Below are 12,044 nucleotides of genomic sequence, written 5' to 3'. Positions count from 1 at the left end.
GGGGAGGGAGGGAGGGAGGGAGGGAGGGAGGAACAAAGAAAAACTCTATTTAAATTCATACCACAGGAAAGAAGAGATGACAGTACGGATAAGGGATTCACTGTTAGTGCTTTTAAAATTGTATAATGGACCCAGATCTTCCTCCTTAGAGACAAGAAGGGTGTCGGGGACACCAGACGAGTGTGTGCTGTTTTCCACCACAAAGTCTGAGCTCAGAATCTCAGAACCCATTTTCCAGGGGCAGAAAGAGATTCCATAGACTACCGATTGGATGGAGCCAACCCTGCGGTGGACAGTAGCACATTTGTCATCCCAACTACAGTCTTCTTACTGGCTGTTTGGATGACTGCCTGGAGCTCTGGCCACTCTGGGGTTGTCTAGTAATGCTTGCCATAGATAAAAACTGAGAGTGGAGAATTCAGCTGCTTCTCAGACTCTGGAACAGATGACCAGAATACTGGAAGGGAAAGATTGGAGTGTGGGGATCTTTCTAATAAATCACAGGTCTCTAAATTGTTTCATTGGGGAACCTAGGCCAAGACACTTTGCGAGTGTCAGAAAACAGTGACCTGTGTGCCAGAAAGACTGACTGGAGCGCCACTTCCTGATTTAAACTTCTTCTTCTCCTTCTTTTTTTTTTTAATTAGCTACTTTCTTTCTTTACATTACAAATGTTATCCCCTTTCCTAGTTTCCCCTCTGAAAAATCCCCTATCCCTCCCCCTGGTCCCCAACCAACCCACTCCCAATTCCTTGCCCTGGCATTCCCCTATCCTGAGGCATAGAACCTTCACAGAACCACGGGCCTCTCCTCCCATTGATGATCAACTAGGCCATCCTCTGCTACATGCTCGTAACCACGAGTCCCACCACGTGGTGCAACATGTTACAGTGTAATGAGAAAGAACTGTGTGGAGGCGGTACTATTCCACTCCATTTGTGTCTGGATTTAGCTCAGTGGTAGAGCGCTTGCCTAGCAAGCGCAAGGCCCTGGGTTCGGTCCTCAGCTCTAGAAAAAATAAAAAGACAAAATAACATTTGTGTCATTTGAAGCTACACTGCTATATTCTGACATGAGTCTCTGTGAGTCTTCAATTGACTATATGCCAGCAACCTATCCTAGTTTGGAGATGCTCAGCTTTGATGAGAGAGTGCCAGTGTCCCCATGCCCCCATACAGTGCGCTCTCTCTCTCTCTCTCTCTCTCTCTCTCTCTCTCTCTCTCTCTCTGTGTGTGTGTGTGTGTGTGTGTGTGTGTGTGTGTGTGTGTGTGTGGTTCCAAAAGAGGCACAGTTGCTGGAGTAGCAGACAGTCCCCGATGAGATGGTCAATCCTTAGCTTGCGTGTGATTTTACCCTCCCTCTGAGAATAGAGTGAATAGATAGTAAAGACAAAACCAGCAAGGGGATAGTCAGTATTTTTCTGTTGCCATAATAAAATGCCATAACCAAGACATTTTATATAAGAAGGAATTTATGTTGGCTTAAGGTTCCAGGGGCATAAGGGTTCATTATGGCAGGGAGGTGTGGCAGCAGAAAGAGGAAACTGATAGGTTATACCTTCAACCACAAGCATAAAGCAAAGAGACTGACCTGGGAATGGAGAGAAGCCTCCCTCAGAGACAGACTTCCAGCATGGCTGCTTCATCAAACCCTCACCAAACAGCGCCACCTACTGGAAACCGAGTGTTCAGCGGCCAGAGACAATGAGAAACACTGCCCATTTGAATCGCCACAGAAGGCGATCTACGAAGCGAAGCGATGTAAACAGGACAGTGAAAAGTTGAATGAGGAAGTGGAGACTCCGGAAGCCTGAGTGGCAATAGCGGGCACAAAGTACTCGCCAAACGTTGTGGGCAAGTGCTCTCATTCTGAAGCCCTTGGCTGGCCTCCTGGGTAAGCCTCAGGCAGAGCCATCCTGTACAGAATGGGTACATCCTGTACATCCTGCAGAAAGAAGCGGGGTCTCCCACCCCTGCCAGGTCCTGAATGCTAGAGCGGCAGGTCTGGTTGTTTCCGTGGGGGCTTAAGGGCTCCCTTCATTCTCTCCTCCTTCTTTTTCCCCTCTGCTTCTCAAGTCTTCAGGTTTCCTCTTCTGAAGAGCCCTGCTGGCTAGGCCTTAGCCTCAGTCTGACTGGAGCCAGACTACAGCCACACATATACCCTCTTATACAGAGTCAGCTGGGCCTTAACTGACTCCCTCTCCCTCTCCCCCTCCCCCTCCCTCTCCCCCTCCCCTCCCCCTCCTTCCCTTCCCCCTCCTTCCCTTCCCCCTCCTTCCCTTCCCCCTCCTCCTTCCCCTCCCCCTCTCGTACACTTATGCATATGTGTGTGTGTGTACATGAGTACATGCAAATTATGTATAGAATAGGGGCAACCAGTAGAAAAGGAGAGAGCTGTCAGACCTGGAAATGGAGAAAGAAAGCACACCAAAACCCGCACATGTTCTTAATCAACTCATAGACTTGGTCATGTGTCACCATGGGCTATAGCCGGTCATGGCTATGGCCGGCAAAGTCTGGTTTCTCTCACTCCCAGGGTCCTCAGGCCCAGCTGCTCCAGAGTTCAATGCTGAGAGCCCTTCTGTGGCTGCTGGCTAGGATGGCCATGGTGGGAACTATGGGGCAGGGGGGCTTCTGCCAGCCAGTAACTGAAGGCCAGCATCTCTGGGGTTTGGTTCACTCTCTGGATCTCTGAAGCTGAGAGAATCCTTGGAGGTTGTCAGTGGTAGCTGGGGCTGCCTTCTGTTACATTCTCTGTTACATTCTTCACTGGATAAAGACACGTTTTGTTTGGGCTTAAGTTTTCTAGAGAAAAAATGTTGCAACAAAGTGTCATTGGGAATCACAGCTCCAACCAGGTAGTGTATGTATCCAGACAGAAGAGGCACACCTGTCAGAGGGTTAGTGTTAATGACTCATCCCCAAGGGGCTAGTCCTACCCTGAGCCTTACCTGTCAGGATTCTGAGCCCTTAACTAACTGTTGGTGGTTCCCACAGCTTCATCTTCTGAAGCGTCCTGGTCTCAACTGCACAGTTGCTGACTCTTCAAGTGCCTTCTCCCTGCTGCTCTGTCAGTCAACTTCCCAGAAGGCTTTGCTCTTCATGAAGCAGCCCAGCCCACTTGGCTGTGATGAAGACTGCAAGCCAACAGTAAAGGATGTGTAGAGAAGCCTTTATTTGAGACCCAACGCTACCACACCAGAGAACAGCCACTGAAAAGAAACCTCTCATATTGACCCTCAACTATTGAAAACCAGTCTGCATGCAGAGCCAGAAAAGGGCGTGTGGATCCCTGGCACATAGCTTCCAATTCAACCGCAGCCTAGTTGATATGCACTGTCGAGTTTCTCACTTGAGTGAGTGTTACAATGCCTGCTGAGGGCCTGGCCAAAATAAGGCCCAGTAATGGGCTTGGAGGTGTGGCTGCCCCAGAAAGTTGGTGACATCAGGCCCTTCTGGGAGCATTAGGGTGACTGTCAAGGGTCTGGGTGGAGTGGCTTGTGGACAGTGGTGACATCACTGAAATAATGAACATAATGGGTGGTCCATAAGGAATGGAAGCAACAAATAGTACTTAATTCCTAGCCAATTCCTTAATTCCTAAGGAAGCCACGCAGAGTTGCTTGGGACTCGGAGCCTTTGGTGAGATGTGTGAAAGCTAGGCAAGCAGTTTCCTCACGGCTGCCTCCCCTAAGCCATCAGCACTCAGATCATATCGCTCCTCAGAGACACTTTGTCAAATGCCCCTGTCTGCACTCGGTGATTCCTCCAAGTGCCCCCCCCCCCCCCCCCTGTTGTTAGGTCTTAGATGTAACAGCATCCCACACAGGTTCATGTGTTAGAACAGATAGGCTATTTCTCCACTGGTGAAATGAGCCAATTTAAACCAGATTTTATCTTAAATCTGGTTTATCTTAAAGGCAGGTTTATTGGGAAGCTAGTTCACTGGCCCCAAGGATTGAGGCCAGGGGAGTCGCCATGGTGAGGAGAAAAAGAAATGGTGCTCTCACAGAGAAAGAAGAGGAGGAGGAGGAGGAGGAGAGAAGGAAAAGAAGGAGGAGGAGGAGGACGACGACAGAGATGAAAATGTCTTGATTCTATAGGGAGGAGCCTCTGGAGGAAGGGCACCCCAGCCTCTAGGCTGGAAAGTTGAGGGTCAGGACAGGGTAAGCCAGGTAGGGACTGAGGGATGCTGGGGGAACCTGGAAGCTAAGCGTGCTTTGATATGTAAAATACACGCTTCAGTCCCTTGTCCCAGGGTCTGAAACCAAACAACTTGGTCACCACCTTGTGGCTCTGTTTTGGGACATTGCGGGATCCTTGGAAGGTGGGCTTAGTAAGAGGAAATGGATCTCTTGGAGTGGCCGTGTGGGGGTAAATCATTGAGCTTTGGATTGCAGCCCTGCCTTCTGGTTCTCGCCGATGTGAGTCAGAAGCCTTACCCTTCCACTGCCATAGCCATGGACCACAGCTGTCAGCATGCCTTCCTCCTCGCCAGCCACAACGGGCTGCCTGCTCCCTGCACTTCCTCTTGTCAAGTGTCAAGCTTTTGGTGACCTCGGTGAGAAAGTGCCTGGGGATTTCCCAGCATCTCACTCATTTGCGCCCTGGCCCCTTGTTGATCTCTTGCTATTGGTCCATGAAACTTCAATTGCTCACAGAGGACACAGAATGCCATCTGCATTTAGATGGCATTAGCATTCCTTCTAGACTCTGCCACAGTTACCTGGCAACAGCAAGGTAGGCCTGACTCACTATAAAAGGGGCTGCTTGCCCCCTCCTCACTCTCTTATCCTCTTACTCACTCTGTCCCTTCTCTCCTCATTCCTCTCCCACCTCTCTCCACATGTTCCTGACCTGCCTCTCTTTCCTCTCTCCCCCCCCCTTCCCTCTCTCTGCCTTTCTCTGTCTCTACTCCCTCCTCAACTCCCCTTCCCACGCCCTAAATAAACTCTATTCAGCACTATACCCTTGTATGGCTGGTACCTCACGGAGAGGGATGCCTCAGCATGGGCCCTCAGAGGCAACCCACCACCACCTCACCATACCTGGCTCTACAAAACATACCCTGGTTCTTTCTTCCTGTTTTATAAAACTCATCAGATGGTGTATAGTATTTGCTGCAGAAAAGACTTATAAAGACAGCTGTGTCAACTGTAAAGCTTATGAATTAAGAAACACTATGACTGCTCCATCCAGGTATCCCTGGGCTACAATAGTGGCACCTTAATCTTGGGGGTAACCAACAGCTGTCAATCAAACTTATCTGCTCATTAGGAAGGAATTCACGCAAGGTAATGTAAATTACCCAGCTATCCACACTGGAGAGAAGCCATATATCCTAGAGGAGGACCTACTACTGCTGTCATCTTAAACCACTGTCTAACTGCGTCCTAAATACTCCTCTACACACCCACATGTAAGTGTAACTCTCACCCCATAGCAGAGAGGCTTACCCTGCCAGCAGCAGTAGAGGAGGACTGTTACAGAGATCCAAAACTGTTCAAAATATGGAGAATGAGTGGCCCTGGGGTACCCAATCCCAGATGGCACATCTACAGTTCAACTTTTACACCGAAGGCTCGGAGAATGTTGTGGAAGGGGATGCAGAAGGATTGTAACACCCAGAGGGTCAGAATGTCTGCTGTGAGATCGCATCTTCTAGACACAACATCCATGAAATCCCAGTGGCATGATTGCCTGGCCCAGACCTGCACAATGACAATAGTCAACATATCAACTAAGATGGTACCCCAACCCTAACCTGGATGAGACCCCATCCCCACCCCTAGATAAAGAGATACAGGCAGTCAATGGCTTCTGAGAGACAGACAATAAATTTTACCAGGACAAATTCCCTGATAGTTTATCTAAGCCTAAGTAAATGTGTCAGTGTGTGTGTGTGTGTGTGCACTCGAGCATATGTTCATAGGGTGTGAATGCAGAGTGTACATGGGTGTGAAGGCTAAAGCTTCTTGCTGGTATCTTCAGCCTCCACATTATCCTTTGAGGCAACAGGATCTCTTGCTACACTAGATGCTCACGAATGGGCTGCCCAGTGTCTCCAGGGAGCTCCTTGTCTCTACACTCTGCCCCCATTCAACTGTCAGAGTTACAGATATGGCTGGCCACTACACCCAGCTCATGCCACATTGCCATCTCTCCAGCTCTGAGCTTCTAAATGGTAAGCCTGGGATTCACATGAGGATTCCCAATGATACCCATGTGGGTGAATTAAGTCTAATTTAGAGATGATTGCAAGTTGGAGAAGTGAAACACTCTGTCAGAGCTGCTGCCAGCATTCGAGCACGCTGGTCCTGATCTTCACTTTGCAGCCCTCGCTCTCTGAGATAAAAGCATGGTGGGTGGAAAACACTGACCTCGGTACACTTCCACCAGGACACGGCTCTTCCTCCCTTGATTAAATGCACTGACACTGCTCTTGCTTGCCAGCATCATCTTGTCTCTGATGAGAACACCACAGGCTTCCCAGAAGCAAGCTGCATTCTGGTGTCCCTGAGCCTTTTCCACCAAGAGCCATGACAGCCTCAAATGCCCTTGCAGCGGGGGTGTGGGGGAGGACCCTTTCCCCACACACTTCCAGGCAGCAATTCAGCCTTTGCCTGTCACTTGAGGGCACCATGGGGGAGAGACATCATAGCTGAGAAGCTGTCTGGGTAATAAGGGAAGCCCTTGGTGCTTGATCAAATAGTCCTGTTCATCCTCCTGCCTGATGTTGACTGGTGTGGGAGAGTACCAAAGTAGGTGGAGGTAGCCAATGAGTTATCTCTCTGTAGGCAGCAAAGGAAGCGGTCCATAAAAAAACCTATGAGCTGGCTGTTTAAATGTGAACGCAAAGAGTGTAATGGTATGCAAGACAACAGCCAAGGTTGGAGCTCAGTAACACCTGCAAGGTTGTCCACTAGGGACACCAGCAGCCAAAGCTAGTGGACGGCAGGTGAACCAAGGTCAACCCTAACACAGCAAGTAAAAAAAGCACAGAAAGGAGTTTCAACCATGGTAGCACCCTCCCATCATCCCCATCTGTTTTTATATTTTGCAGCAGCAGCAGGAGACCACAAGCTTGAGACCCACCATCTCAGGTTGACTTTGGTGACCAATGATAGGCTGTGAGTGATCCCACCCCTCTCAAGCCTCTGCATGGCCAGAAGAAACCAGCTGGCACTGCTGGGAACCAGCTCCTTCATGGGAGACAGCAGCTTCCCACTGGAGTAGGGGTTTTCTTTTAAAGTCTAGAGAGTGTTCATCCCCAGGAGGAGAAGCTGAAGCTTCAAGTGATTGGGAGGGGCTTGAAGAGGCTGGACATAGAACTCAATATGGGGGGAAGTATGAGGAAAAAGTAGACTCTGCAGAGAGGTGGGAAGGCACTCCGGATGATCCAGCATTCACTTAGCTACAACAGGTCAGCAACAACCAGTGTGGCCTTCCCAGACTCCATAATCAGTTCCTGGAGGCTGTGGACTGTGTTGGCATGCAGTTGGTGCCAAATAAATGCTTGGAAATGAACACAGGGAGTGATAGTTAAAGGAGGGTTTTAACTACACTTTGAAAGGTGCCATAGCAGGAAAGGAAGGGGCTCTGACACGTTTCCCCAGAGACACAGAGGTGTTGAAGCTTGCAGCAGACTGAGAGACACCACTAAGTGCATACCTTGCTTTCTGATGGAACAGGCACCCCCCCCCTCAGGACACAAGACTGTGGTAGACTTGCCACGCTCACAGCGGTGTGAGGGAGTGACACACACTCATACTTGTATTGCAAGCTCCTGGCCCCAAAACACACTCAGTTATGCTCAGTTCACTGCTCCTTCTGTGTGTAGAATTGTGGCTTTTCCCTCTAATTCCCTCCTCCCCACATTCCCATCTATGATTTCTGTTTGTTTGCTTTGAGGGGGAGGTTGAGACAGTCTCACTATGTAGCCCTGGCTGTCCTGGAACTAGCTCTGTAGACCAGGCTGGCTTTGAACTCATGGAGATCTGCCTGCCCCTGCCTCTCAAGTTCTAGGATTAAAAAAAAAAAAAAAAAAAAAGTGTGTGCCAATATTTCTGTTTCCCATTTGCAATTTAGTGTGTGTGTGTGTGTGTGTGTGTGTGTGTGTGTGTGTGTGTGTGTGTAACACAGATGGCCTGTCATATTTATGTCCTTACTAATTTTTCATGAGTCTATCTCTCTATCATTTATCTATATATCTGTCTATCTATCTATCTATCTATCTATCTATCTATCTATCTATCTATCTATCTATCTATCTATCTACCTGTCTGTCTATCCCTCTATCACCAATTTTCATTTCTCTCTCATCTATCAATCCTATCTATCTATCTATCTATCTATCTATCTATCTGTCTGTCTGTCTGTCTGTCTGTCTGTCTGTCTATCTATCTTTTTTTGAGACAGTCTTACCATATAGCCCAGGCTGGCCTGCAACTTGCTTTGTAGACCCAACTGGCATTGAGCTCACAGAGCTCACAGATATCCTGCCTCCACCGACAAACTCAGCCTCGTGGTCCTTCTTATCTGTCATATATCTTATGACATATATCTTGCATAGTCAGGGAGGATAAATGTGGAGCAGAGAGAAGTTATGGTACAGAAACTGTAAGACACTCCCCCTGGGAGGGTGGTGGGCCAGTGATGACACTTCCAGGTGGGTGTCACATAGCCCAGAAAGGATTCCGTTCTTTGGAACCCTTTTGTCACGTGCTCCAGGTCACCAGAAAAACGTGTGCTGGCTTTGAAGGTGGGAGCTGCTCTGAGGTCAGTGTGGGCTGTCAGGCACTGTAGTCCTGCCTTACCCGCTGGCACACCTAGTTCCCATGACACAGTGCCAAACAAGCTCATCGGTCTAACCTATGACTGCTCTCTGGGATTTTCCACATCCTGACCCAGGGAAAGAGCTTTGGCACCTTGTAAGGGCTGCTAAATCACCAAGCTGGAGAAAGACGCCAGCACAGTGCCACCCATGCCCACCAGAACTGTCCATATGTCACAGTGTGGCTTTGCTGCCCTGGTGGACTGGCTGGAGCAGATGGAAGGTTCCAGGAGCATCGTATCCCGGCTCTTTCATCTGAGGCCTCTCTGAATCCTCCTATCTTCACACGTCATCTGCAGCCTCACCAAGGCCTGAGCAAGAACCTCTTCTCATCTCCCCAGTTTTGGCTGAAACTTCATCTGCATCTCAGAGACCAAGAAGGCAGAGGCCCTGAGAAAGCAGTAACTTTCCAGGGCTGAGTAGCTGGCAGAGAGCAGAGCTGGTTTTCGCACTAGGCCTGTCTGGTGTCACAGCATTTTCCTGGCACAGAGCCCAGTGCAGAACCGGTGAGCGCTGAATTCAGAAGTGATGAGGGCAGAAGTGAGACTGAGGAGGAGACAGTGACAGGAAGTGACACCTCTCTGAGGTGACAGTGGTAAGGGACCCGTGGAACAAACATCCAGCAGCCCCCAGAGTGAGTGCAAGAGCTTTGTAGGAACAGCACCAGAGACAACACCCACCCTGTAGCAATAGAGCCCCTCTTAATCCCACCAGAACTTAGGAAGAGACAATAAACACAAAATTACCAGACACGTTCCCAGCACAGAGCATGGTGTAGTATGGGCTGTATCAGCCTTGGAAAGGAGGGAAGGGATGTTTCTGTCCCAAACACCATGCAGTAGGCACCCTTGACATGAGCATGGCTCCTGGGTAGCAGAACAGGTGAGAAATCAACTCCTCTGTACCATCCCTAGAGTGACTGAGATCACAGGACACCTTGGCTGAAGCTCATTCCATGGGCAATATGGAGTCGGTGAAGGCAGTGGAGCAAGAGATTAACTTCACAGGTAGAGGCCAAGAGTGTGTGAACACATCTGGTAAGCCCTTCCCAAGGAAGGATGTGTGGAAACAGCTCCCTCCACAGGTTTTGCTCCAATCTGATTTCTCCATGAAGCCTCCCCAGCCTGCTCAGACAGCCCAGGGCTCCTGGACACTGCTGTTCCCAGTCTACGGTCCATGGGTGAGAACTGACTCTAATGAAGGTGGTGACAGCTGTAGTTAGAGCCCAGCAACAGTCAGCCCTGTCCCCATAGACCCATTCCCTGGCTACCTTGGTTCCACAGTCATGGACCTAGCTCCTACCTCTCTTGCCCACAGTTCTTTTCTGACATCCTATCAGACTGGACTTTTTCCCTTGACCCCCTCTATCTGGACACCCCTCTATCATAAGGACCTTCACCTTACAATCATGGTCTTAATGATCACCACTGAGTTTTCTCTAGCCTCCAACTCCCCATGACTTTCTCAACCAGTCCCTAGATATCTATATCCTGGGAACAGATTCTGGCTCTGAGAACATCTGGCTCTGCCTGCAGACCCCAGCATAGGCTCCTAATGCCCAGATCAAGCCCTTTAGACCTAACTTCCAAGAACCCGAGCCCACCCTGCCTTGCCAGCCTGTCCTTTCCCCGTGGATTCCAAACACTACTCCCCCTCCCTTTCAGACATCATTGGCATGAATCACGGCTGCCAGGGCCTGGCTGAGGCAACCCACCTCCTGCTCTGGCATCCAGCTTGACCCACGTGCCTGTGGTAGCCACCTCCCAGGTCTGGCATGCTGAAGGCTGCCATCGTGTGCTGAGCGGAGGCAGTCGTGATTGGATGGTGAGGAGGGTGTGGGAAGGTGATGTGGTCATGTGAGTGGAAACACTCAGCTCTCTGGACTCCAGGCTTTTGGAGGTGCTGCCCTCAAACAAGCAACTCCATCATCGGAGTTGTCCTGAGATGGTCATTCAAATTGACGATGATCATGACAGAAACATGTAGCCAGCTCAGTGGCCACGAAGCCTTTCAGCCTAAACCTGTAATCCCAGCATTCTCTAATTCTCAGTTCATCAGAGGTTCAAGGTTATCCTGGCAATTCTTAGCTGTAGGCTAGCCTGGGCTACCTGAGACTCTGTCTCCTCAATAGTCTTACACTTTGAAGGTCACACAGTTGAGCAGGGCATTGCTAGTTTTCTTCTGTCTTTGCCATAGAGGACACCTCTGATGTGAGGGTACAACTGTTGCCTGGGTTACTCTGTGGGGACTTGAACGCCATGCTAGCTGAAAGCACACACTTTCAGAAGACTCTTCAGATCTCTACAGATGGGTGACAAAATTGAGATACAAGGGTTGGCCTCCCTCTTCCCGTTACCGGTCCCCCTTTCTGTCTGACTCCTCTGTCAGGACTACTTGGTACTGCATGCATTCATGCTGGTTGTTTAAACTGTTTCCAGGAAGACAGCCATACAGGATGAATTTTGTCTGTTGTACACTGGGGCTATCCTGTGCTCCTCCTCCTTCTCAGCAGCTAAGGCTTCAATGGTCCCTCTGCCTCATTATTGGTCCCAGGGTAGACAGACAAGGTTGCTTATGTAACACTGAGTTAGCTGCTACCCCAAAGCCAGGATGCTTGAAAGGAGACATCTTCAACCTGTTCACAGAAAAGGAAAACTCCCAAATGTTATCCCCAGCAAGCTAATAAGCCTCCAGCCCTGTGTGGGCCCAAGAGCAGCCTGGTCCCTCACCATCAGTGTCCTCTTCCTCCATTCGTGAGCTGAAGCCCCAGTTAAAAGCCCACCGTGTCTTGTTATAAACTTTGACCTGCTCTCACAGCCTGGAGGATGCTGGCTTCAATCACAGTGTTGCAGACTCTGCACTGAGCACCTAGTACTTTATAGATTCTACACTGAGCACCTAGTACTTCATGGACTTCACACTGAGAACCTAGTACTTCACAGACTCCACACTGAGCATCCAGTATTTCATGGACTCCACAGTGAGCACTTACTACCTCATGGACTCTACATTGAGCACCTAGTACTTCACTATGTAGATCAGGCTGGTTTCGAAGTGCTGGCTTCTCTCTCTCTCTCTCTCTCTCTCTCTCTCTCTCTCTCTCTCTCTACTCTCTTTCTGGAAAGATTGCTCAGTGGTTAAGAGCACCTCCCTGAGGAATAGACCTGGGTTCAGTTCCTAGTGGCCACAATGACAGTTCATACCCACCTGTG

General features: G+C 49.5%; 1 protein-coding gene across 1 annotated transcript in view; it reads right to left on the bottom strand.

The window, feature by feature from the left end:
* The window catches only part of Serpina4 (serpin family A member 4), a 28,890-nt gene extending 18,267 nt beyond the window's left edge, over nucleotides 1-10,623 (bottom strand). The window contains 1 exon segment of the mRNA XM_021178653.1: nucleotides 10,547-10,623. Within this exon segment, the coding sequence (XP_021034312.1) occupies nucleotides 10,547-10,623 (77 nt within the window).
* Between the last annotated feature and the right edge of the window lie 1,421 nt (nucleotides 10,624-12,044).

The sequence above is a fragment of the Mus caroli genome, chromosome 12, assembly GCF_900094665.2.
Source record: "Mus caroli chromosome 12, CAROLI_EIJ_v1.1, whole genome shotgun sequence".
In the NCBI taxonomy this organism is placed as follows: Eukaryota; Metazoa; Chordata; class Mammalia; order Rodentia; family Muridae; genus Mus; species Mus caroli.
The sequence above is the reverse complement of the archived record's forward strand: the minus strand, read 5'-3'. Positions and strand labels throughout refer to the sequence as shown.